Source organism: Gouania willdenowi, chromosome 6, assembly GCF_900634775.1.
Source record: "Gouania willdenowi chromosome 6, fGouWil2.1, whole genome shotgun sequence".
NCBI lineage: Eukaryota > Metazoa > Chordata > Actinopteri > Blenniiformes > Gobiesocidae > Gouania > Gouania willdenowi.
The window spans coordinates 47,632,651-47,655,295 of record NC_041049.1 but is presented as its reverse complement, the minus strand read 5'-3'; the positions used below and the strand labels follow the sequence as shown (position 1 = coordinate 47,655,295).

The window sequence follows — 22,645 nt, the reverse complement described above, 5'->3', positions numbered from 1 at the left end:
AATGTTCTGATAAGATGTAATAGAGCGAAATAACATCCAATTGAAATACTTGAGTTTGAAAGTCGTGTCCCACAGTACGTAAAGAATGCGAAAATTGTGTTGGCATGCACAAAAATAAAAAAAAAATTTTTTTTTTTGACAATGTCATGTTTTCCTATGAGATTTTGTTGCTTATTCAGCATTTTCATGCAGTTTAAATTATACATTTAATGTGTTTAAGTTCAATTGCATTTTTCCAGATTAAAAAGCTGTTGTAATTTATGATGCAAACTTGAGATCATTAATTTAAACCAATGGCGTATGTGGCTTGCAGTTGCCTTTGGATGGACTGACCGATAAGGGTTCGGTGCTAAAAGGCCTTTGACCTCCATTGAATGAGTAAAGATGATTGAATTATTACTATTATCTTTTTTGGGATCATTTGGGATCATCTTTAGTGTCAAATTAAAATTCATTGAGATTTTGTAACTTTAGATTTTCCAATGAAATAATGAAGCTCAGACATTTCGATCCTGAATGCCTATTAATTAATGTATGTGTGTAAGCCTGATGGCACTGATGGAAAGAAATGTATGGACATTTCTATTAATGCTGGTCTGGACTGATTGTGTTGGTGTGTTTTTTTTTGGGGGGGGGGGTTTCCACTGTGTGATTATATGCTCAGTCTTGCTGGCTGGTGGCTGATAATAATACAAGAGGCCGTGTGTTTGTGCATCTCTGGATTGAGGAGATTCCCACCGAGCTCAGCGTGTCTGGGCTCTGTGTGTTTTTGGGGTTGCACGCGTGACTCCGCCAGCTGTTCCATTCTCCTGGTTGCCCCTGCAACCCTACGCAGCCCTTGTCCTTTAGCGACCCCTCCTTCCCTCAGAGGCCTGCTCTTCATCTGATAAGAGCCACACTAGCCAAACTCTCAGCAGAGCTCCTCAAAGCTCCTCGTTTGCAGCTCGCCGCCGCCCCACAATAATGCTCCCTCCTTCCCTTCCACGCTCACAACATTAACATGTGAAAACACTGGGTCTTATCTCTAGTTCACTGGGGCAATGGTACAACAGCCAAACGTGCGCGTGAGGAAAAGTGGCCACGAGGAGTCGGCGATGCCAACACGACTGAAGCTTGATCACATTGCTGATGGATACTGGTTTGATTTCTGTTTCTGAGTTACAACATCCTCAAGCATTACTCGACTATACGATAATTAAACAAGTCCTCTGGAGTTATTCAGCTGAAGTTCAAAGACTTCATTCTTTGTTCTCTTTTGTGTTTTACTTAGTGTTATCACATTTGTGTTGCTGCCAACAGCCAACGGCTAAGGATGTGGCAGAAGAAAGATCCCAGGAGATGAAAACACTTCCACTCATTGGAATATTGGAATTTGTTCATTTAAGAAGAACGTGCCTCTCGTCAAGGCGTTCCTTCCCATTACGACTGATTTGCCTTTAGGTGACCTATAGAATTAAACCACTCAGGTAATGTAACATTGGTTGTATAGACCAGTGGTTCTCAAACTTTTCAGCTCGTGACCCCAAAAATAAAGGTGCCAGAAATCAGGCAGGGACCCCCACTGCACCTGAAGGTGGTTGAACACAGACATGAACATTGAAGAACAGTCATGTGGAGAGAGGGCCATCTATGAGGGGGAATAAAGGGAAAAGCTTTTTGGGGTCAATCCATAAAGTCAGCAAAATGTTGGTCCACTGTTCTATGAATCTGTGATAACCACATTTATCTATTGATCTGTTAGTATCCACCGTTACCCAGGAAGTTCATAATTATTTGCGCCACATTATATAGTTATCTTAAAGATATAAACGATTGCTTTAATCAGAAATAAAATAGGTTAAAAGTGACCAAAATTGGTGGAAAGGTTGGCGAAACCAGAGAAACTGGTTAAAAGTGAAAAATTAGAGTGGCCAAAAACGGACAGAAAAAGTGGTAAAAAGGATTCAAAGTGTCAATATTGGAACAATTAGATTAAACTGGCAAATAATGGGCATGACAAATCGTGAATGTGGTTAAGTTCGTAAAAAATAAGCATGAAATATGGTGAAAACAGGTTAAAAGTGACAATGGCCACGGTTACATGATGTTTTTTAATTAAGCTATTCCAAATTAAATAATTTGGAATTAAAGTGTTCTGCTTCGTGTTTACATGGAAATAGTAATTCCTGAACTGAGGTTTACATGGAAAACTGGTTAAACCGGCTTTAGTTAATCCAGCTTTAGGCCTGGGGGTTGGGGAGGTTGTGATTGGACAGGGGGAGAATGTGAAATATCACGTCTATCGGGAAAAACGCACAACAAACCTTTAATTGTCGGCTGTAACACAGAACACCACACATGAGAACTGTTTTCACCTTTATTTTGATTGTAGTTTTGAAGCAACAGCTCGACAGTAACACACGGTTTCAGTTTGGACCGCGGAGCGGAAGAGAGATCGGAATAAATCACCGGTAAAAAACCATAATAATCATCAGGAATAAATAGTTGCTCCGTGGTAAAGTTAGTAGCTCTAACAACTGGTAAAATGTTAATCTTGGTGATATTACAGTCTGTGAATGCAGTACAGTGATGCATTTACTCCGCCTCCGGGTCCTAGTGCCAGCCGTCCGGTGAAGCCTGTTCCGTTTACCACGTTTACCGAGGTCCGTGTGTATTTAATTAGTCTGCATGTTTATGCCTCCGTCCATCCACTCTTTTCATTATTTCCTTGTCTTTTAAGGCTCTTATTAAATAGTCTAAGCTGGAGTCCGGGACGCCGCCATCTTGGATTATGTCGTCACCAGCGCGTCATCGCCGCAAGTCGCAAATGCGCAAAATGATTCGAATGAACTTAAAGTGGAATTAACCAAATTAAGTGTTTACAAGAAAGATTACCTATCTAATTCAGAAATAAAAACGGAATAAACCAGCCACCTAATTCGAATTTAAGTTTAATTTGGAATTAAATTAGCATTAGGAATTAAGTGTTTACATGGACAGGTTCAAGAGGAATTCACTTTTATTCCATTTTAAAGAGGAATTAAAGCTCCCATGTAAACGTGGCCAATAATGGGTCAACATATGCGACATAAGGTGGGAAAAGGGGCGGAAAGGGTTTAGAACTGCTGAAAATGTCTTGAAAGTGGAAAAGGCAGAAAAGGCATTGGAATTTGAGTATTGTAACAAAAATTCATTAAAAGGAGCAAAAATAAAGCAAGAAAAAGTCATGAAAACTGATTAAAACATGGCCAGTTTGGTGTAGTTGCAGAAAAAGGGTAAAATACGCAAAAATGGATTCAAATTAAAAAAAATGTTTTATTAGTTTGGCGACCCCCTCCCAGTGTCACGTGACCCCAAATGGGGTCCTGACCCCAAGGTTTAGAAAACCTTGAATAGAGAAAAGTCATCCCAAGGCTTCCTGCAAAAGACGACAAGGTGAAGCTTTATTTAAAACCTTTGCAGAGAAGGGCTTGAAGTAAACGGGGAGAAGGAAAGAGGGTGAGGATGGAATGGCAGAGAAAGGATAAGGTTGATAAGAGATGATTGAGAGGGAGACAAAAACAGATTCAACAAGGCCTGGACGTGTGGTGTCAGCGATGGTATCACAGGTTATCTGATTCATCATAACATTCAGCGGATATTAGAGTGTGAGATGTGATACACGGCTTTGGGGGATATTGCAAAGCAAAGGAGGACGGCTGCATTGATAATATCCGTCTCTGAATTCACTAAAATGGTTGTACAAGATGGAGATAGTTGCCAAGAAGCCAACATACATCTGATCAGCCATGAATTAAGGCCCACGTTTAAGGAAATCCAAGAGAACACTCTGGGGGAATAAATGAACGTTTTAAAATGATTTACTCTGATTAAAATGTATTAATTTTCAACAAGTGTGCACACTAACCTTTCTATTGCTGAGTATGTTCTGCTCTAATGCTTTATGTTTTATTCTACATCATCTGACACAATGGGAAAGCTTTGGTTTTGTGTTTGTTGCTGTACAACATAAACTAATAAATAATCAAATGAACTGTTGCAGATGTTATTTATGGAGTTAAAAATCATGCCAAAGCATCACAAACACACACAACACTTTACATATTTGATGTTTTTGTTGTTGTAGAAATAAACAATTTTACAACCCCAAAAAAGTGTTAGATGACTTTTGGCACTAGTTTTCCATCTTGCAGATTCCCATACAAAGACCAACAAACCTTTGAAGAAATATCCTATTTTGTACTTTGGATTAATTTTTTTGTATTGATTGAAAAAAATAAAATAAAACATGTTTCTTTGTATGAGTGAGACATGCAGTATTTGTTTAATTGGTATGTTTCTTATTTGCAAAACAAAATGCATAAGCTTGTGAATGAAAACCACACTGAGTTTGTTTGTGAATCGTTTGTGAGGTTTTGACATGATTTTAACTCCATAAATATGGTCTCTGTTGGAAAAATCTCTTTCTCACGAATAAATAGTATTTTTGGAGCCATCAGGCAGGTGGTGATATGTCCTCACACAGCACTGAATTAGCCTTTTACAAACACCCACGGTACAACACTGCCACCTGTTGGTGAACTAGCAGAACTACAGAAACCCTGAAATCATTGAAAAACAATCTCAGCAACCTACAGCTGTAGTTAATGATTGCTTAATTCAAAAATAAATACATAAATCACGTTTCTAATAAAGTTAGGCTCAGATAAGGCATTAAAAAATATCTGAAACTAATTAGTGTAGGGTTTTATGTAATGATCAATGCATTTATGATTGTTTTTATTCAGCAAATTTGTTCAAATAAATAATTTTTTCTTCGAAAGTAATGCAGAGATGATGAACCCTAACCCTAACCCTAATACTCTTGATTCTTTATGTTTATTGTTGTTGTTTTTAACGAATATCCATAATAACGATTTAATTTTTTTTTTTAAAGTAAAATTCTATGATAGTGATTTTTTTGTGGATTGTAATAGTTTACAACAAAGTAATTTATATGTATAAATATACTTTATAAATTATACATACTGTATATTTCTTGGATGTCTGGGACACATTAGCAGTTTAAAACAGTCCTACAAAATATAAGATAATGTGAAATCTGCAAAAAAAACTCAAACTTGATGGATAAAGAGGATCTCAGTCAATATTTTATATTACTCCAAATGTACAGAACACAAACAAACACCATTGTGGGGACGAAACACGTTTGTAAAGAACAAAAGAAGCTGACTTTGAAGTTACAGAAATAACTTTTACAAACTGGCTAAACTTTGTCCTGAGAGATGATTTCCAGTTTCACAGTGAACTTTATTTGCATATTTTATCCTTACAGTCAATGATTGTTCCTTTGGGGGAAAAGTACATCATTTATTATTTTTTCTTTGGTTTGTTTCTCAACCACTTTATATTAACAAAGATGCAACTACAGCTATGTTTTTTTTTTTTTAACCTTTAACTATAACCTCTAAATAGTTTTAAATCTCCTTCCGACAGTGTTGAAGAAATCATTTAAATTGATCAAACACAAAACAAGAAGCCTTCAATTATTTCAGTCATTACACATGGTCACACATTAATGTACATTACTCTGAATGTTAAAGTAAAAGATTGATTTGTCTTCTCTCTAACCGTTGGTCTTCTGATGCAATTGAGCAAAATTATTTCAGGGAATGATTTACAAACTTTAGGGCGTGTCTGTTACAAATTATTTCCAAAAAAAAACAAATGGTCCTCTTCACATTTTAGGCAGAATTTAATAATAATAATGAAAAAAAATTCTATAAAAAAAAAAAAAAATAAAAAAATATTGTGATAAAATACTGAAAAGGGAAAAAACAACTGGTAATCTTCAAAAATATTCTCCAATTTAATAACAGATAATATACATATTAAAAGGAGCTGCTCATATTTGTTTAAATTCTGTAAAATTGTAAAAATGATGTCGGTTGAGTACCCAAGTATTTTACAAAAACTGGAAAAATATAAAATATAGATGTTCCTGTCTTTAAGAAAATGGACGGTTAATATTAATAGCGATTTCTCACTGCTTATACCATTGTTTGAATGCTGTCTGCTAATTCATGAACTTCTTTATCTTTGGAAACGCAGGCTGTGATTTATGTACAGTGTTTTTAACTCTGTTTATAACAAACAAACAAACAAACAAACAAACAAAGGGACTGCCTGTAATGCAGTGCAGCTATGATTCCAGCAGGGGGAGTCAACACATAAGTTCAGTGCTTCAGTGAGCTGATGGAGGCCAGTGAAGAGAGGACTGTTCAGTCCTCATGCTGCCTCCACACTCCTCATCTTCATCATCATCATCATCATCATCATCATCATCATCATCATCATCATCATCATCATCATCTGTCTATCAAAAAACAGCTACAGCTGCTCACACTCCTCTCTGAGGCCAACGCTCTGCTGTGAGCTTTGGGACTCAGTTCTGGGAATGGAGGGGGGATCTGTGGGGGGCTGTGGAGGGTCCTGTGGACTTTCATATTGAGGAAGTTCTCCTTCCGTAGGAGGTTCTGGGTCTTGAAGGTACGGAGGAGGAGGGAGATCGAACCAGGGAGGTCGACTGAGGGAGAAACAGATGAGAGATCAACTTATAATATATTTCCATTTCTCATGTATTTCATTTAATTTGAATTAAAGCTGCCGGAGATGATTTTTTTTTTTTTTTTTAAATTATTATCAGATAAAGACAAAGAGAAGGTCTCATAGATCTATAAATCAAAGATATTTCCTCAAAAAAAAAAAGAAAGTTGAAATTGGCGCACACAACTTTGGATCTCAATTAGGAACAGGTTGGCATGGAGTGCTGCAAGGAAGTGAAAGAAGTTCTGCCAAGGAGTCGCCTCAGTGCCCCTCAATTATATTCTAGTCTAAAGTCTAAAGATTCTGCTGTAGAAACATTAAAACACAGTCTTACGCGTATAACAAATCAGGAAAAGTCATGTGATCAAAAATGTCACATGATTACTTTTTATTTAAAAATAATTACAGAGAAACAGATTAACAACTAAGTCCAACAAAAACTGAAGTTTCTGTCACTTTAGTTTCGCTATTTCATCTTTGGAAGATTTTTCATTTTTTTTTATTCAGTTTATTTCCGACATGGTCACATTCACTTTTTTTTTTTTTTTTTTTGTACATGCCGAAAAAGGAGACGAGAGAAGCAGTTTGCTTATCTGGGTCCCGTCCCCTGTTTTACCATCGCAAATTTACATGAGTTTACATGTCTCTCTGGTCAAACATTCTTGAGTTGTTCTGAACAGTCCTTTTTTTGTGTATTCTCATCTGTAGTCAGTGTTGTCTTTTTTTAAAAATTTTTTTTATTCCTCCTCCTCTCTATCGTTGTTCGTGTTGGCCTTGTTCCCTGCCAGACGTTGTTAGCATTCCTCCAGTTCAAGAATAGTTCCTCTTTCGAAGGTGTTTGGAAGGTTTTTCCCTTTTCATCCATAGTGTCACCACTCGGGAATGTCTCTTTTGGACACACAAGTTTGCAGCTTGTTTTGTCTCTACATCAAGGTTAATCCAGCTGTTGTTAGTTCTATTGGCAGTGTTGTATTTTCCACTGTTAGATTTAACTTGTATAAACACATTAATATATCTTAGTTCATAAGCAAGGTAGTAATTTCATTGTACAGGAAAATGTGTTTCTAACTGCACATATGACAATAAACACTTTGAATTTAAATTTAATGTAATCCTTAATCACCCCACCACCTAGTAATTGAAATGAATAAATGACAGACCTTTTTTACTCTTGGTTTCCACATTTAATTCAGTCTCCGTAAAATAATCACAGTCTGAGTTTTGTTTCCAGTGTTTATATAGATCTGGGTCCATATCCATGATTACCATCAGTAATGTTGTTGTTTAGGTGGATCCTTCGTATTTTCCCAAGTCTTCCATCGTTTTGATGAGGATTGGTTTTCCGTTCTCTTCTCCCAGTGGTGTGATGTAAATCCTGCAGTTCCTTGTCCACGTCTTTAGAATCTTTCCTCCTTTTTTTTATTTGGTGTGCCTTCCATGCGATGCTTGCATTTTTTTTTTGTCAGGCTTTCATTAATAAAAACCTTCGTTTCCTTCAGGTTTCTTGCTTGCTTCAGTAGTTCTCCTTTGAATTTCATATTCGTGAAGGTTATTTTTACAGCTCTGTTATCATTTTTCTTTGGCAGGAGATGGCAGGAGTTGATGTTGTCAGGGTTCAGGACAATGTCCTTCGACTCCAGGTAGTCAATGACCTGTTGTTCAATCGATTTTGTTTCTTCGTCACTCGCGTAACTCCTGGGTTTTATCTTTAGGCCTGTGATGATGACATCTTTCTCTCTTTCCTTTTGTTCCAACTCTTCAACCCTGGCGTTCAACAATTTTATCTCTTCAGCATTTCTTTCACTCTTTTCTTTCAGTACCTTTACTTCGCTTTGTAGGTTTTCCAGTGAGTTTTCCAGCGTCTTTTCCAACGACTTTATCTCGGCAGATAGGTTTCGTAGACCCTCGCGTATCATCTCCTTGACCTCTTCCAAACCCGATTTGGGTTCTGAAGGGCCTCCCTCCGGTTTTTTCACCATTTTCCTTCAGTCTTGGGCCCGATTTTTCAGGCTGTTCAGCTGTAGCCAAGGTCGTGTTATCGGAGTGAAACAGCCAAAAATATAACAAATATATACAAATATTCAACTATATGTACACACACACACACACACACACACACACACACACACACACACACACACACACACACACACACACACACACACACACATATATATAAATTTAAAGGAAGGGAGAGAAATCCAGTTTTCCATTTAAGCCGGGGTATTGAGTCATTTTTAAAGTATAAATCCAAAACCACTCTGAAAGTTTTGTGCATTGCATTGTGGGATTTGGAGTTCTGTAGAAGAATACAAAGACAGTTCTGGGGCCTCATTTATAAATGCTGCGTACATACAAAAGATAGCGTATGCCACTTATGAGCAACTTTTGGGACTTAAAAAACTAACTAGGCGAGATAATGTGCGCCCCTCCACGGCAGCTCTGACCCTGCCGTAAGCACAAAATCATGAGAAACGGGAAACTCCGCCCCCAACAGGAGAAAGATGAAATTAAAGATGGCGCTGTGAAATTTATACATTTGTGTGAAATATCTAAGCATTGCATATTTCACAATACACATCATATATGAAGGATATGGTTGCAAAAACGAAGGAGGAAAAAATTATACTGACGCCCCAGAGTGTGAGTAATGTGCGCCTACAAAGACAGTTTTATATTAATAATAATAATAATAATAATAATAATAATAATAATAATAATAATTGTAATTAAAATCACATGATCGTTGTGCAAAACTGCTGATCATTTGGCTGCAACACCTGTAGCTGTGATAAAAAGGAACGAGCACACAATGTGTAAAGACGCACAGTGGTTTATCTGGCACTGCTGAAGGACAAGGTGCACGGGAGTCTCGGTAGGGAGAGAATCTACAGAGACCCGCGAGACCTAAAGGCAGGACCCCCCTGTGAGGACGAGGTGCTGCGGTGGGAGGGAGGACGAGGTGCTGCGGAGCCCCCGGCCTCACTCACCTCAGCCACGCACCACCGACCAGTAAACACCCTGGGACTGATGAAAAATATGGTTTTACTTGAAATCAAATATTGTGAATTACGTATAATACCAAAGGTGTTTCATTCATATTATTTCAAGCAAGGAAATACAATTTAATCCCATGCTTCTGGCATATAGTGCATCGGTGTCCCCTCAACGTCTGTTACAACACAGAGGGGTTTCCCCATGATCCTCCAGCTTTTGGTCTGTGAGGCTGAGCTATGGTGAGCTTTGTTAAACAGACACTCTTCCTATGGAGAGTGATACACATTTTCTCCTGCGCTTCTATGTCTGATTATTTCTTTTTCACCTCAGTCACAGTCTGACACTCTGAGGCAACGCTAAGCGATCTGCCTTTCTATCATTCATAATGCGCACTGTTACCAAATTATCTCTCCTGTATGTTTCCACCTCAACAATTAATACCTCCACCTGAATTGAGTGAATTTTTTTTTATTTGCTCGTTTTCCCCCTCGACCCACTGTGAAAATTTGTATTAGTGAATATTCATTAAGGGCGTTCACCGGACCTTTTAAGGTGTTTCCTCACGTGCAACAACTTTCGAGTTGATTGTAATGTAAAAACGGAACCAGCGTGTGCCCTTGTTAATAAGTCTGACAGTTTTTTTGCGCGAGCACTTCCTGGTTTTTACGCCAGCTGAAGTGATCTTACCTAGGCACAGTTTTATAAATGAGATCCCTGAATCGGAAAAGTTTCTTTAAGTAAAGTTTTTACTTGTTTCTTACTGTGATTTCTTCTCCAGACAACGGCAATTCATGCGTTCATTCATTCGTTCTGCTTTGTTTATCGTGTTCACTGTGATATCCGGTCACTGCGATTTCATATGTTAAGGTGTCATTTATTCAGACAACTGTTCTTCAGGAAGTTTACTTTGATCCCACATGTTTCGAATGTCAACTGCCAGTCTTCTTCAGAGGCGTCTGCTGATGGCTTTGATGTTTCGAATGTGATGTTTGAAACATCAAAGCGATCAAATTATTGAAAAAGAAGACAACAATAACTAGCTGGAATTATCGCTCCGATTTCAGCCGTATTCAGGTTTTTGCGTGGAAACATAAATGTAATCATTGACCATTGTTTTTAATCCATGAAAACACCAGAAATGTCACTTTGGGGTCACACTGGCATCAGTTGAGGATGAGAAACACTTCTGGATGAACACAGGTAGTTATCGTCCCCAGCAGCTTTAATAGCAGATATAATAATCACTTCTAAAACCCGGTAGATCTAATCCTCCTTTCACCTGACATCCAGGACAGCCTGTGAATATGATGGTGGTGAGTCCACGGTGTGCTCACTGGGATACAGCCTTCCCGACAGCAGCTGCAGAGCTTGTGGCGTTGAGCTGTACAATCCTGTGGAGGAGGAAAAAGCTCGACCTCCTGCGTGGATGTGACCTCGGTCCAAGATGACCAATCGGGACAGCAGCAGAGGCTGGTGGTGGTGATGGGATTGCCCTCGAACGCCTCGGGGCAGCAAGACACTGCGTTTCCTTTGGTGATGAAGCACCAACGCCAGCAAAGCCACGACCAGGACGAAGATGACGGCGCTGCCAATCACAGCGTAGGTGATGCTGGGGTAGTAGCGTAGGCGGTAGTCCAGTGTCACCAGGTCCTGTCCAGGAGCTTCTGTGGGCGAAATGGAAGGTAGATGGAGTACAAAATAAGGATGAGTCATGAAGATGAGTAGGAGTAGAGAGTGAGGAAGAAAACACCACATAGAGCGGGCGTGTCAAACTCATTTTAGCTCAGGGGCTAAATAAAAACCAGTTCTAGATCAAGTGGGCCGTAGGTTTTTGGTGGGGAACTAGTATTTTTCAATGTGTGCCTTATGTAAATGATATACAGTATAAAGAATGTAAAGAAGAGACAAAAATTAGATGGACAATACTGGCAGGATTTAAAATTCCTTGATTTTGTGACTAATTGTTGTAGTAGAACAATTCTACTCCAGTACAAGTACAAGTAAGTCATCACACATAAAATACTAAAGTACAAGTAAAAAGTAGCTCAATTAAATAGCCACTGTTTCCTTACGTACAGTAAACATCTCATGTATAAACTTAAAAAGGGAGAGATGAAATCTTGTACATTTGGAACTTAATATATTTTCCACAAAGGCATCTGTATAAAATACAAGTTTTGTCAAAATATACTATTCTTTTTAAAATAAAATAACACCAATGAATTCAATGAAATAATATATATATACAGTATATATATATCAACATTTATGAACTCTAAAACAGTGCCAAATGTGCCATGTGGGTAACAAGATAATAGGTAGAAACCACAACCTAAACTAAAGAATGTGGCTGGACGTTGATCAGAAATGGCACAACTAAGAACATATTTGTTCATGTTCAATGTAAATAAAAAATATATCCCCAAAAATAGTAATTTAGTCGATAATGGTTGGGTGTTAAAAATGCAACAAATTACTTATTTTCAAATGTACTTAAGTACAAGTACTTTTACTGAACTCAATTACAGTAACGTAATCCATTACTTTCACTTCTGAATTTGAGTCAGTTATGTCGAATTGGTTCCTGAATTACTCCATCCGGAACAAATCCAGGTTGCACATTTCATCGCGAGTTTTCAAAAAAAAATTGGGGTTTCCATAAATGTGAAACTCCTGTTTGATTATTAATGGGGACATTTCTTCCAATCCTCTACAGTTTTTACAAATGTGGACTAAAATCTTTGAAATATTCTGATTACAAAATCTATGCCTAACAAAACGCATTATTTTGCAACATATTTGTTCCATTAACTTTTTAAAATGGAACTGTCACTACATAATCTTTTCACGGAGCAGATCCTTTCAACGCATACAGGAAACGCGTCTACATCCAGTCCGTCTGTTTAACAGCAGTTCGTGTACTATTTAAAAGGTTGAAACCCTGCTATTTAAAAATAATTAGAAATGTGTGTTTTGAGTTAATTCCGATTGATTTAGTTTTTAATTTTATTTTCTGTTTGCTTTTTGTTTGTCAATGTTGTGTATTGTCTTTTTATCAGTTTTTTTTTTTCACTTATTCTTCTTTTTGACTGCTGCTCTGAGCTCTTGGCGTTACACCTTCACTTATTGCTGCTCTGAGCAGCAGTGGATCCTGGTGTCCAGTATTTACATGCACGGAGCTCCTCTTGTCTTCTTCATGCCGTCTACGAAACAGCAGAGTTGGAACTGTCGCCCCCTGCAGTCACACATTTTTTCGGGCCAGGGATTTTGTTTATCAAATTTTGGTAAACAAAAGAGGTTTACATCAACTTTTTTAAACTTTTACTGATTTTTAAAGCAACCCAAAGCAGCACAAGTTGTCATTTTGACTGAAAAAGCTGCTAAATGATCCTGAAAGCCTTCACTCCTATAGAACTCGATGGACTGAAGGGGCGATTTGCACCATCAATGATGTCATTTCAACATGGCGGCGTACAGACTCGAAAACAGTAAAATAGTCCCATTTTAAAAAGTTAATAAAAGCAAATATGGTGCAAAATTATTGCGTTTTGTTAGGCATAGATCTTCTAATAAGGACATTTTAAAGGTTTTAGGCCACATTTGTAAAAACAGTGAAGGATCCCATTAAAGTGTGAACGATCATGGTTCCATGGTCAGGATCATTGATCCAGATAATTGCCAATATCTTCCATAAAAAAATATTGGTGCTTGGTGGAGGTTTGCACTCTCTCATACTACTCTTGTTTTGAATGCAGTCTGGGATTTATGGGTCAGGAGCCTCTTTGGGAAATTACAGCGCTGTAAAATAAGCTTTAGTGGACTCGGATCCTCAAAACCTTTTCTTCCGAATCATTAACTGAGAACAGGAAGAAACCAACCTGAATGAGCGGAATGGAACCAAAGCTAAAAACACTAGAACTGAATTTCTAACATCACTCTACACTTCAAAGATTGACATTCAATTAGCCTTGAAATAGTTTTCGTCAAACACGAAGAAGACCTGAGGCCGTCTAACATGGAATCCTTGTGTAGATGAAGAACAGAACCAAGCAGAGCAGAGCAGAGCAGCCTGAAACCAGGGGAGGGAAAACTGTGCTGCTAGCTTTATGTTCCAGATAAGATGAGGGAATTGTGCTTAAACATTTCCGCTGACTGATATTACTGAGATGGAATTTCAATCAGGCACTCGGGATGGAACTCATGTAAAGGGAGTTTTATCACACCAGCTGGGTGTGGAAGTGTGTCGGAAAGGGAAATAAAGGGAAGATGGAAGGAACCAAATCTATTATGGAGCGCCAGGAAAAATGAGTTAATGAGAAATGGAGGGATATTAAAGGGTTTACTGTTATTGCTTCACTTTAAATTACACGACTGCCTCAGAAGGTTTTAAACATCAAACCTCTGGGTGGATTTTCACTTCAAAATGCTTTCTATGTTCCATAATTCTGCTTGAAAGATTATATACGCCAAAACCCAAAACTCCTCAAACACTCTGACTTTTTTTTTTCACCAGCCATCCAGTGAACAGTCAAAGAGTTTGGTCAGAAGGTTTGCCAGGAATTGATCATTACAAGATATTTGGATTGAATAACATAAAACATTTCCATCTGTGAGGATTAAATCCTCAGAAACAGAAAAAAAACAGCCTTTTACAGTGTATGGGCAGCTTTACATGGTCTTCAAGCTTTTTATATAAATTACACTTTTGGTGATCCCCACACAATTAAAAATAGTATTACAAAGTGTTGAATTTAACTGAACCCATAGCGCAACATTTGGAGTTACCGACAGAGAAAATAGTACAGTAGCTGCAAAGAATGTTTACACCAAACAGCTACTAACGTCATCAAAATAGTTATTATTTCAGTCCCAGCCAAAGGGAGTAACCCATTTAAATGGACAAAATTTGTAATATTATTACCCAACTGAAAACAAATGTATGTGGTATGAAGTTGTTCATTTATTTGAGTCCAATTCTTGATATTTTGGTCAAAGTATACACATTTGACATATTTTGAGAAAAAAATGTCAGAGTGACTGCCTTCAATGGGTTGAAACCTCGGCTAATACACCCGGAGTTTTGTTATTGGCTGAAAATGTTGGTCTGTGACGCATGATGGCTTCTTACATCACGGACCACCACTGTTGGCCCCGCCCCCTCCTATAAATCTAACACCTGTGGACTGTGGTGAGTAGGTTGGATTGAAATAATTGTGAATAGAGAGGTATAGTGAGTGTTGAGTTGCTAGTTAGCATAGCATAGATTGTTCTTGGGAGATTTTATAGTATAGACTAGGCGTGTCTTAACTGCCAGGAGCCCCGCCCACAAAGCATTTAGTTATTAAGGTTTAGTTACTCTCATGAAAAACGTCCGCATGGACACGTTTTAAGTTGGTATTTTTGTCTATGTGCACAGTGGTCATTTAGATAGTCGTCTGTTCACCTATTAAAATGTAGCAAATTCAGCAAAAAGATCCTGCGTTCTCGCCCCGGTTGGACACTCTCTGTGTGAAGTAGCCCAAATTCCTCCCACCTTTCAAAAACACATATGTTATGCTAAATGGATGAATTATTTTTTTCTTACAGCATAAATGGGCCACTGGCGGCCAGGTGCTACCCACAAAGTGAGTCCAAAAACACACAATGGCTCCATAAACACATCAAAAAGCAAATTATACAAAATTACAACAAAAACAAAGAAAAGTAAAAACACAAAAGATCAGATCAGTCATCATTCTAAATGCTGACATGAATGTTGATCATGTGACCCTCAGATCAGGTAAAATCACATTTTTGTTGCCATGGCTGTGATAAAAGTGTTGCATGTTACTATATATAACATAAAACCTGGACATAATATCAATATCACAGTTTCATGCATGTTATCTATAATCTGTTATGAATGGATCAGTCAAATATGACAATGTACTGATTGTTCCCTTAACCCTTAGCCTAAAACAGCTACGTGATGTTTAATGCTAGCAAATAAGAGGCTAAAAGGATGTGTACAAAAACAATCAGCTGTTCCTTCATTAGTCCAACACTTGATCCAATTCCTTTTAATTTAATCGTTGAAAGCTTTATACTCACTGATTTATCAGAGACGGACAGGTTCTTTCCCATTGTTCCAAATCAGTGTGTTAAATTAAAAAACAGTAATTAAAGCCACTTTAAAAACAGGGACAATCAAAGTGTATCTTAAACTCTCTGATTCCCAGAAGAGGAAGAATGTTCTCTGTTTAATCTAGACACAGTGTCGTGTGGTGTGTTTACTCTCTTTATATCTGACCTTGAAGACCCGAGGGAGCTTCTGCGGTGTTTGTGTGGGTCGAAGAGTGCTCACACACAGTGTCGACTTCAACAACCACTACCCCTGGCACGCAGCCGGTTTCTGTGCCAGTATGTATAGCGAGGGGGGCCCGATGCCTTAATTAAATCTAATCTAATGCAGATGCTCCGCCCGAAGCCCCTCCAGCCACCAGCCAATAAAACAAGCCCCCCACGACCCCACCCTGGTGATTTTAAATTGGCCAAGTCCTTCACGCTACCAATGAATTATGAGCTGAACTTTGAGCAGAGAAAGACCAAAACAAAGAAGAATCATTAATTACACTCACACACACAAAAAACACAAATGAAGAGATCCTGGCCCTCGCAGTGTCTGAAGTTTTGGTGCAGTCCTCAGGGAGCAAAGGAAACGCACACAAAAGAAACTCATAACGATGTCACGTTAACAATAGAAGTCTACTCGGGACATCAGCGCTCCAGTTCTGAAAGGCTGTTTCAACTCAGAAGGGAGATGAAAGACAAGAAAAGAAGAAAGAGCGACAGAGGAGAAGGGTCCTGTGTGCGTCTGCCTCTCCCGCTGTGTGTGGGGCTGAGCCCTGCTTTCTCAGCGACACACAGGCGGTTGTAGTTAATAACACACACAAAAAGGTGCAATTATTAAGCACAATGATCGGTGGGGATAACGCTAGTTCAGATTCACAATGAGAACATTAACTACAACTCCAGGGACACACAAACACAATCGCACTCCAGCCCTGCTAATGGCAGACTTTTGTGTTCACAAAAACCGAAACAATTCTCTATAGATCTACTCATCACAAAAATTGGGTTTAAAGAATTTCAAAATAAAAGCACAAAAGCAAGAAAAGCTCCGTCTTCTTTAGCCGAATGCAGGAAATAAAAAGATCCGATGTTTGTAATTTCTGCCAAACATGGAACATTTTCACCAGGGTTTGTTTATTTGATGGTTTGTCTGTTAGCAGGATTTTGTCAAAAACACAAAACAGATTTTGACACAATTTTACCCAAAGAAAGACCTTAAGCCAGGGGTCTGCAACCTGCGGCTCTGGAACCTCATGTGGCTCTTTGGCTCTTTTGCAATGGCTCCCAATAGCTTTAAAAAAAAAATTAAAATAATGAATTGTTATGAAAATATGTTAATGAAAAATGAGTTTCACACCAAATAAAATTATGAAAATCATGATATTGACAATTTGTCAACCTAAAAATAAATTGTATTGTGCAATAACTCTGCCACTGCACTACTTCACCTCCTAAAATCTCTACAGACCATCAACTTTCCTCATACCTGTGGCTAACCCTAAGTTTGAAATCCCTGCTAAGATAACTAAACCAAAACAAAAGACTATTCTGGATCCGGAAGGACTTTAATCCTGGTGAGACGAGGCAAAACGGCTCCTTTGAGAATAAAGGTTGCAGACCACTGCCTTAAGCCATGGAAGATTCTGTTTGTGGCGGTTTTGATGAACAAGATGGAGTCAGGGACAGGTGTGGGGACAGGGTTTGTTATGTCATGGTAGTGACCCCATTTTGATATCACAGTCATTTTTTTTCTAGAATTATTTTTTGTTATACTAGTCACGAGTAGCACTAAAGTGACGAGATGCACCACCAAGTCATTTGAACTAGATTTGTATTTGAGAAAGTGAATGTATGAAACACATTTGTTGGAGATAATGTGTGTTTTAAGTTGAAAAACAAAAATCATTTAAAGTCTTTTTTTATTTTTTTGATCAGTTAATAGACATTCCAGGCAACCCAATTTGAATTCTGGGCGACCCCATGTGGGGTCACAACCCCAAGAATGAAAAAAAACTGGTTTAGGGGAACAGATCGGTCTGGGATTCGGAGGTTACATGGCTGAGCCTCCTCAGGCAGAGGCCTTGGTGTGTGCTTCCAGTGTACAATGGTATCTGGCCTGCTGAGGGCACTATCACCAGAACTGACCAGAAGAGAGTTTTGTAATTACATATCAGATTCCATTCATATCTGGAGGGGATCTGCATTAATCTACAGATTCTGGATGAGTTTTAAAATGAAAAAAAACATCAATTTTTCTTATCATGTTCCTATGCGACTGATCATTATTAAATTTGACTCATATTTATGTCAGAGGTTAGTTCTTTAATTAATTACCTCAATGAGTTTCATCCGGATTGTACCTTTAATAGCAAATTTTCGAAAAATTGTGTTTCTCATACACTTGGACCTACTGTATGATTATCAATAAAAAAATTAGTAACACTTTACTTGAAATTTTATGTAGGGTTGACATTACACTGTCATTATTATGACATAACACCTGTCATTAGCATGAATAAGGTGTCATGAAGGCTGTCATTAAGCGTCGTTTGTTACCCTAACCCAGGAGCCATTTTGCCTCATCTCACCTAGATTAAAGTGCTTCTGGAGCCGAAAATAATACCTTCTCAATAAATACAATACAGTGTATTACATTCTATACAATTAAAATGATATATCATAATGATTTATTTATTTCAATCATGTAAATGGCAACTTAACAACAGTTTAAAATAAAATAAATGAACATCAAGAAATAACATCAAAACAGTATCTTGGAACTTCAAGTTCTTACTCATCTCAGTTTACATGAACACAATGTTCTATAAAGAAGTTTTTTTGACGGGCTACAAAAAGTTACTTTAATTTAATAACGCAATCATGTCAGTCAACACACGCTAATTGCTAATTTCATGCTACATATCAAGCATGCATATTTAGATAGTAGTCACGGCACATTGGTGGTTAAATTAATCTGTCCCCACACAATTAAAATCTCTATTTTCCTCCGGAATAGTGTTTTTTTTTTTGGTTTAGTTATCTTACCAATGATTTAAAACTTAAGGTTAGCCGCAGGTGCAGGAAAGTTAATGGTCTGTAGAGGTTGCAGGAGGTAAAGTAGGAAAGTGGCCGAGTTATTGTACAACAGGATTTATTTTTAGGTTAACAAATTGTAATATCATGATTTTATTTGGTGTCAATGTCATTAATCGACTCTGTAAGAAAATAACAACTCTTTATTTCAATATATGTTTTAAAGCTATAGGGAGCCATTGCAAAAGAGTCAAAGAGCCACATGAGACTCCAGAGCAGCAGGTTGCAGACCCCTGCCCTAACCCCTAACCCAAACCCTAACTAATCCCACCAGATCCCTCCACCTAACCCAAAAAATGCCAACATAGCTCCAAAGGTGTCATAATTTAGCAAAAGGTTTCATAATTTAGTGAACAACACTTCATGCACCTTATTCATGCTACTGACAAATACTGACAGTGTAATATCAGCCTTATGCGTAAAACGTCAAGTAAAGCATGACCAAATTTTCTTACAACTCTTAAAGAGATCCTCCACTGTTTTTACAATGTGGAATAAAAGCTTTGAAAAGTCCTTGTTAGAAGATCTATGCCTAACAAAACACATTGTTGTTCACCATATTCCTTTTATAAATGAGAATACTTTACCGTTTTAGAGCCTGTGTTCTGCCATCTTGAAATCGCGTGATTGATGACATCACAAGTCCTATTTGCCTCTAAACATCCTATTGTTTCCCATTGGAGTGGAACGTTCAGCCTGCTTTTTACATCATTTAGCAGTTTTTTTGGTCAAAATGCCGATTTGTGCTGCCTTTGGTTACTCTAAATAATCAGGATAAGTTAAATATGCTGATGTAAACCTCTTTTGTTTACCGAAAGAGAATAAAAATAGTTGTGACCCGAAAGAAATCTCGTAAACAGTGCGTAGCTGACGTACTGAGTAAATCATATACGTTGAAGGACTTCTGTCTGAAAGGACCTCTATTCTCAGGGTTTCTGTGTCTTCAACAGGTTTTAGGCCACATTTGTAAAAACAGAGAAGTATCCCTTAATAATAGTACCATAATCAGCATCACTGATCCAGATAACTGGCAAAAAGGCAATTTGGCACTTGGCAGATGTTTGAGCACTCTGAGTGCTCTTGTTTATCACATTATCTTATCTGTACCCGAGGGCTCTCAGATTTGTCCTGCAGTTCTAAGGAATTAGCTGTTTGCAAAAGGACGTGAGCACAGAGCTCATATCTCAACCGCTGTGAGTCGATTTTACTGTGTTTTGAACTAAAAAAAAAGACAATAAAAGGATCTAAATCCATAAAATATTCTACGAGACCCAAATTGTGCTGACATTTTGTAGTTGCAATGAAATATTACATGTTTCCCTTCCTGTTTTACAAAATCTGAATTATATACTGTACCTTTGCAACATTGCTGCTGTCAGATAGAAATGTCATGATCAAAGCTGAACATCAGGGTTCACGACAAGATTTCCCATCTCATGAAAGTGAACATTAAAAGATTCACCTACATTTTGTGCTGTCAAACAGAAGCAAAGCGTTGACAGCTGAAGGGGCTCAAGCCTGTAGTAGTGAGTACACCTGCTCTATTGCATTCTGATGCAACGCTTGCAAGATCATCTCAAGCAACCATTCCCACCTTTGGGAATGTTGTGTTCTTGTTCTGACTTTAAGCATTCAGGTTTACTCCCATTTTTTGGAATTGATTAACAGTTTTGGGACTGTGGCGTCTGAGCTGGAGATAGCAGAGAGTAAGCTGCTGATGAAACAGCTATATGGAAGTATTTGAGGGAAAACGCCAGAAACAGCAGATTGAAATGGTTAAGATCTGCTGAGATGCAGTGATCATTTATGGAAGGAGTGAAGGAGAATCTGAAGATGATTGGCTTGTTCATTGATGATGCAACAGGTAGGAAGAGAAGCCTGGCATTTGAGAGGAATGAAATAAAGACAATACTGTGAAAATATCAGACAGGAAAGTAATGGTATACAAGTACTCACGTTACTATATTTGAGGTGCTTTTATGGGTACTTGTACTTTTTTGAGTATATTTCTAAATCAGTCATTTTACTTATACTTAAATATGTTTGAAAAGGAGTAAAGTTATTCATTACCTTTCCACATCCTACCATTAATGAGTAAATTATTATTTTTATTTTCGTTTCATGGTCTCATTAAAGACAGTGGACATAATCCATATGTTCTTAGTCGTACCATTTCTGATCAACATCCAGCCATTTTCTTGGGTTCAGGTTGCGGTTTCTACCTATTATGTTATTATCCACATGGCACCTTTGGAATGGCACTGTTTTAAGGTTCATAAATGTATCTATACTGAGAGTCTGATAGATGTTTCTATTATTATTGAAAATTGCCAAATATATTGTAAATGTAGGAGTTCTTATTTTTTTGTCCTGGAACTCCTCTTAGGCTATTAAAGCAGCACTAATGACACATATTTCATCTCGGAGGCAATGTCAAGGATGTGCAGTCAACCATTTTTTGGAGCCAAATTGTCAATGTCAAGGTCAAGGTCGCGTCAAGTGTCAAAAACCAAAATGTTCCATATTTCTACGAATATTTTTCATACAAGTGTGATGCTTACTTGAAAAGCTCATTTTAAGTGAACTATTTTATTTCTTTGGACCGAAGCTGTACGACCTACCTTTTTACCCTATAACTTCCACTGGTACCATTAAATACCATTTCCTGTGTGACCTTGACCTTTGCCCAAGGTCATATTTGAGGTCAAGAACTCCTCAGAAAAGTGAACAAAGTGAGACCTCCAAGCTCTCAGGACAACGAGGCTCAGCCAAAAAAAAAAACTTGGTACAAATTGAGACACAGTGCTCAGACTGGTACCATTGAACAACATTTCCATTCAATGTGTGACCTTGACCTTTGCTGAAGGTCATATTTAAGGTCAAGGTCAGTGTTTTGTTTTTCCTGTATTATTAATTTAAATTTAATTAGTAAAAAGAACAAACTTATCAACAAATCCAGATACAGGTTGTTATTTTTGCCATTTTTTTCAATTTTCAATTGCCAAATACGTATTCGCCTTGCGAATACAGGTGTTGACTAGTTTGATATTGAATTCATTGGTGTTATTTTATTTTAAAAATACTTGAACATTTTGACAAACCTTTTATTTTATACAGATGCTTCATGGGTTTATACAAGAGATGTTTACTGCATGCAAGGAAACCAATGCAAGATTTATTACCAAAAATAAATGTGGGGGGTGAAAGTAACTAGAAACTTTTACTTTGAGTACAGTTTAATTGAGCAACGTTTTACTTGTACTTGAGTATTTAATGTATGACTTATTTGTACTTGAGTACAATTTCAATCAAATAACAGTACTTCTACTTGAGTAGGATATATCAGTACTCTTTACACCTCTGGAAAATAATGATTTAGATAAGCTCTTACAGGTAAAAGGTACATTAATATTTTTGAGGTATATTTTCTATCATTCCCTTGATAGCCTTTACTATATTAACATTCTGATCATTTTGGAGTTGATTCCAGGAAGAGCAGCATAAAACTGTAATGACTTCTTACCAAGGTCAGTTGAGCCTTAAGGTATCAACTGCAGGATTAAGTCCAGGGAAGGAAGAAAATCCCTTCCTTTGGATTTCTGATTGATGTCCACCAACAGATGAAGCGGAAGGACTGAATCTATGTCGGTTACAAATAAAACTACATTTGACCTTGAAGCTGAAACCAATCAACATTATAAATGTGAGTGTGTGAGTAGTTCAATCTTTAGTGTAAAAAAAAAAAAAGCTCAAAATGATCACATTTTTCCCCACAAAGTACACCCTGGCATACATTAATAAGTTACACAGTGGCATAATTTAGCACATACTGTAAGCAGCAACATTGGGACCTGGAATG

General features: G+C 37.7%; 1 protein-coding gene across 2 annotated transcripts in view; it reads right to left on the bottom strand.

The window, feature by feature from the left end:
• Positions 1 to 5,802: 5,802 nt before the first annotated feature.
• Positions 5,803 to 22,645, bottom strand: part of ldlrad3 (low density lipoprotein receptor class A domain containing 3) — a 119,776-nt gene continuing 102,933 nt past the window's right edge. The window contains exons 5-6 of one of the 2 annotated variants that reach the window (XM_028450065.1): positions 10,862 to 11,243; positions 5,803 to 6,565 (exon numbers count right to left, since the gene is read on the bottom strand). In XM_028450065.1, the coding sequence (XP_028305866.1) occupies positions 6,370 to 6,565; positions 10,862 to 11,243 (578 nt within the window). In that variant the 3' untranslated portion in view covers positions 5,803 to 6,369. Of the gene's footprint in view, positions 6,566 to 10,861; positions 11,247 to 22,645 lie in introns of both variants that reach the window. The other variant, XM_028450064.1, reaches the window with a different exon arrangement.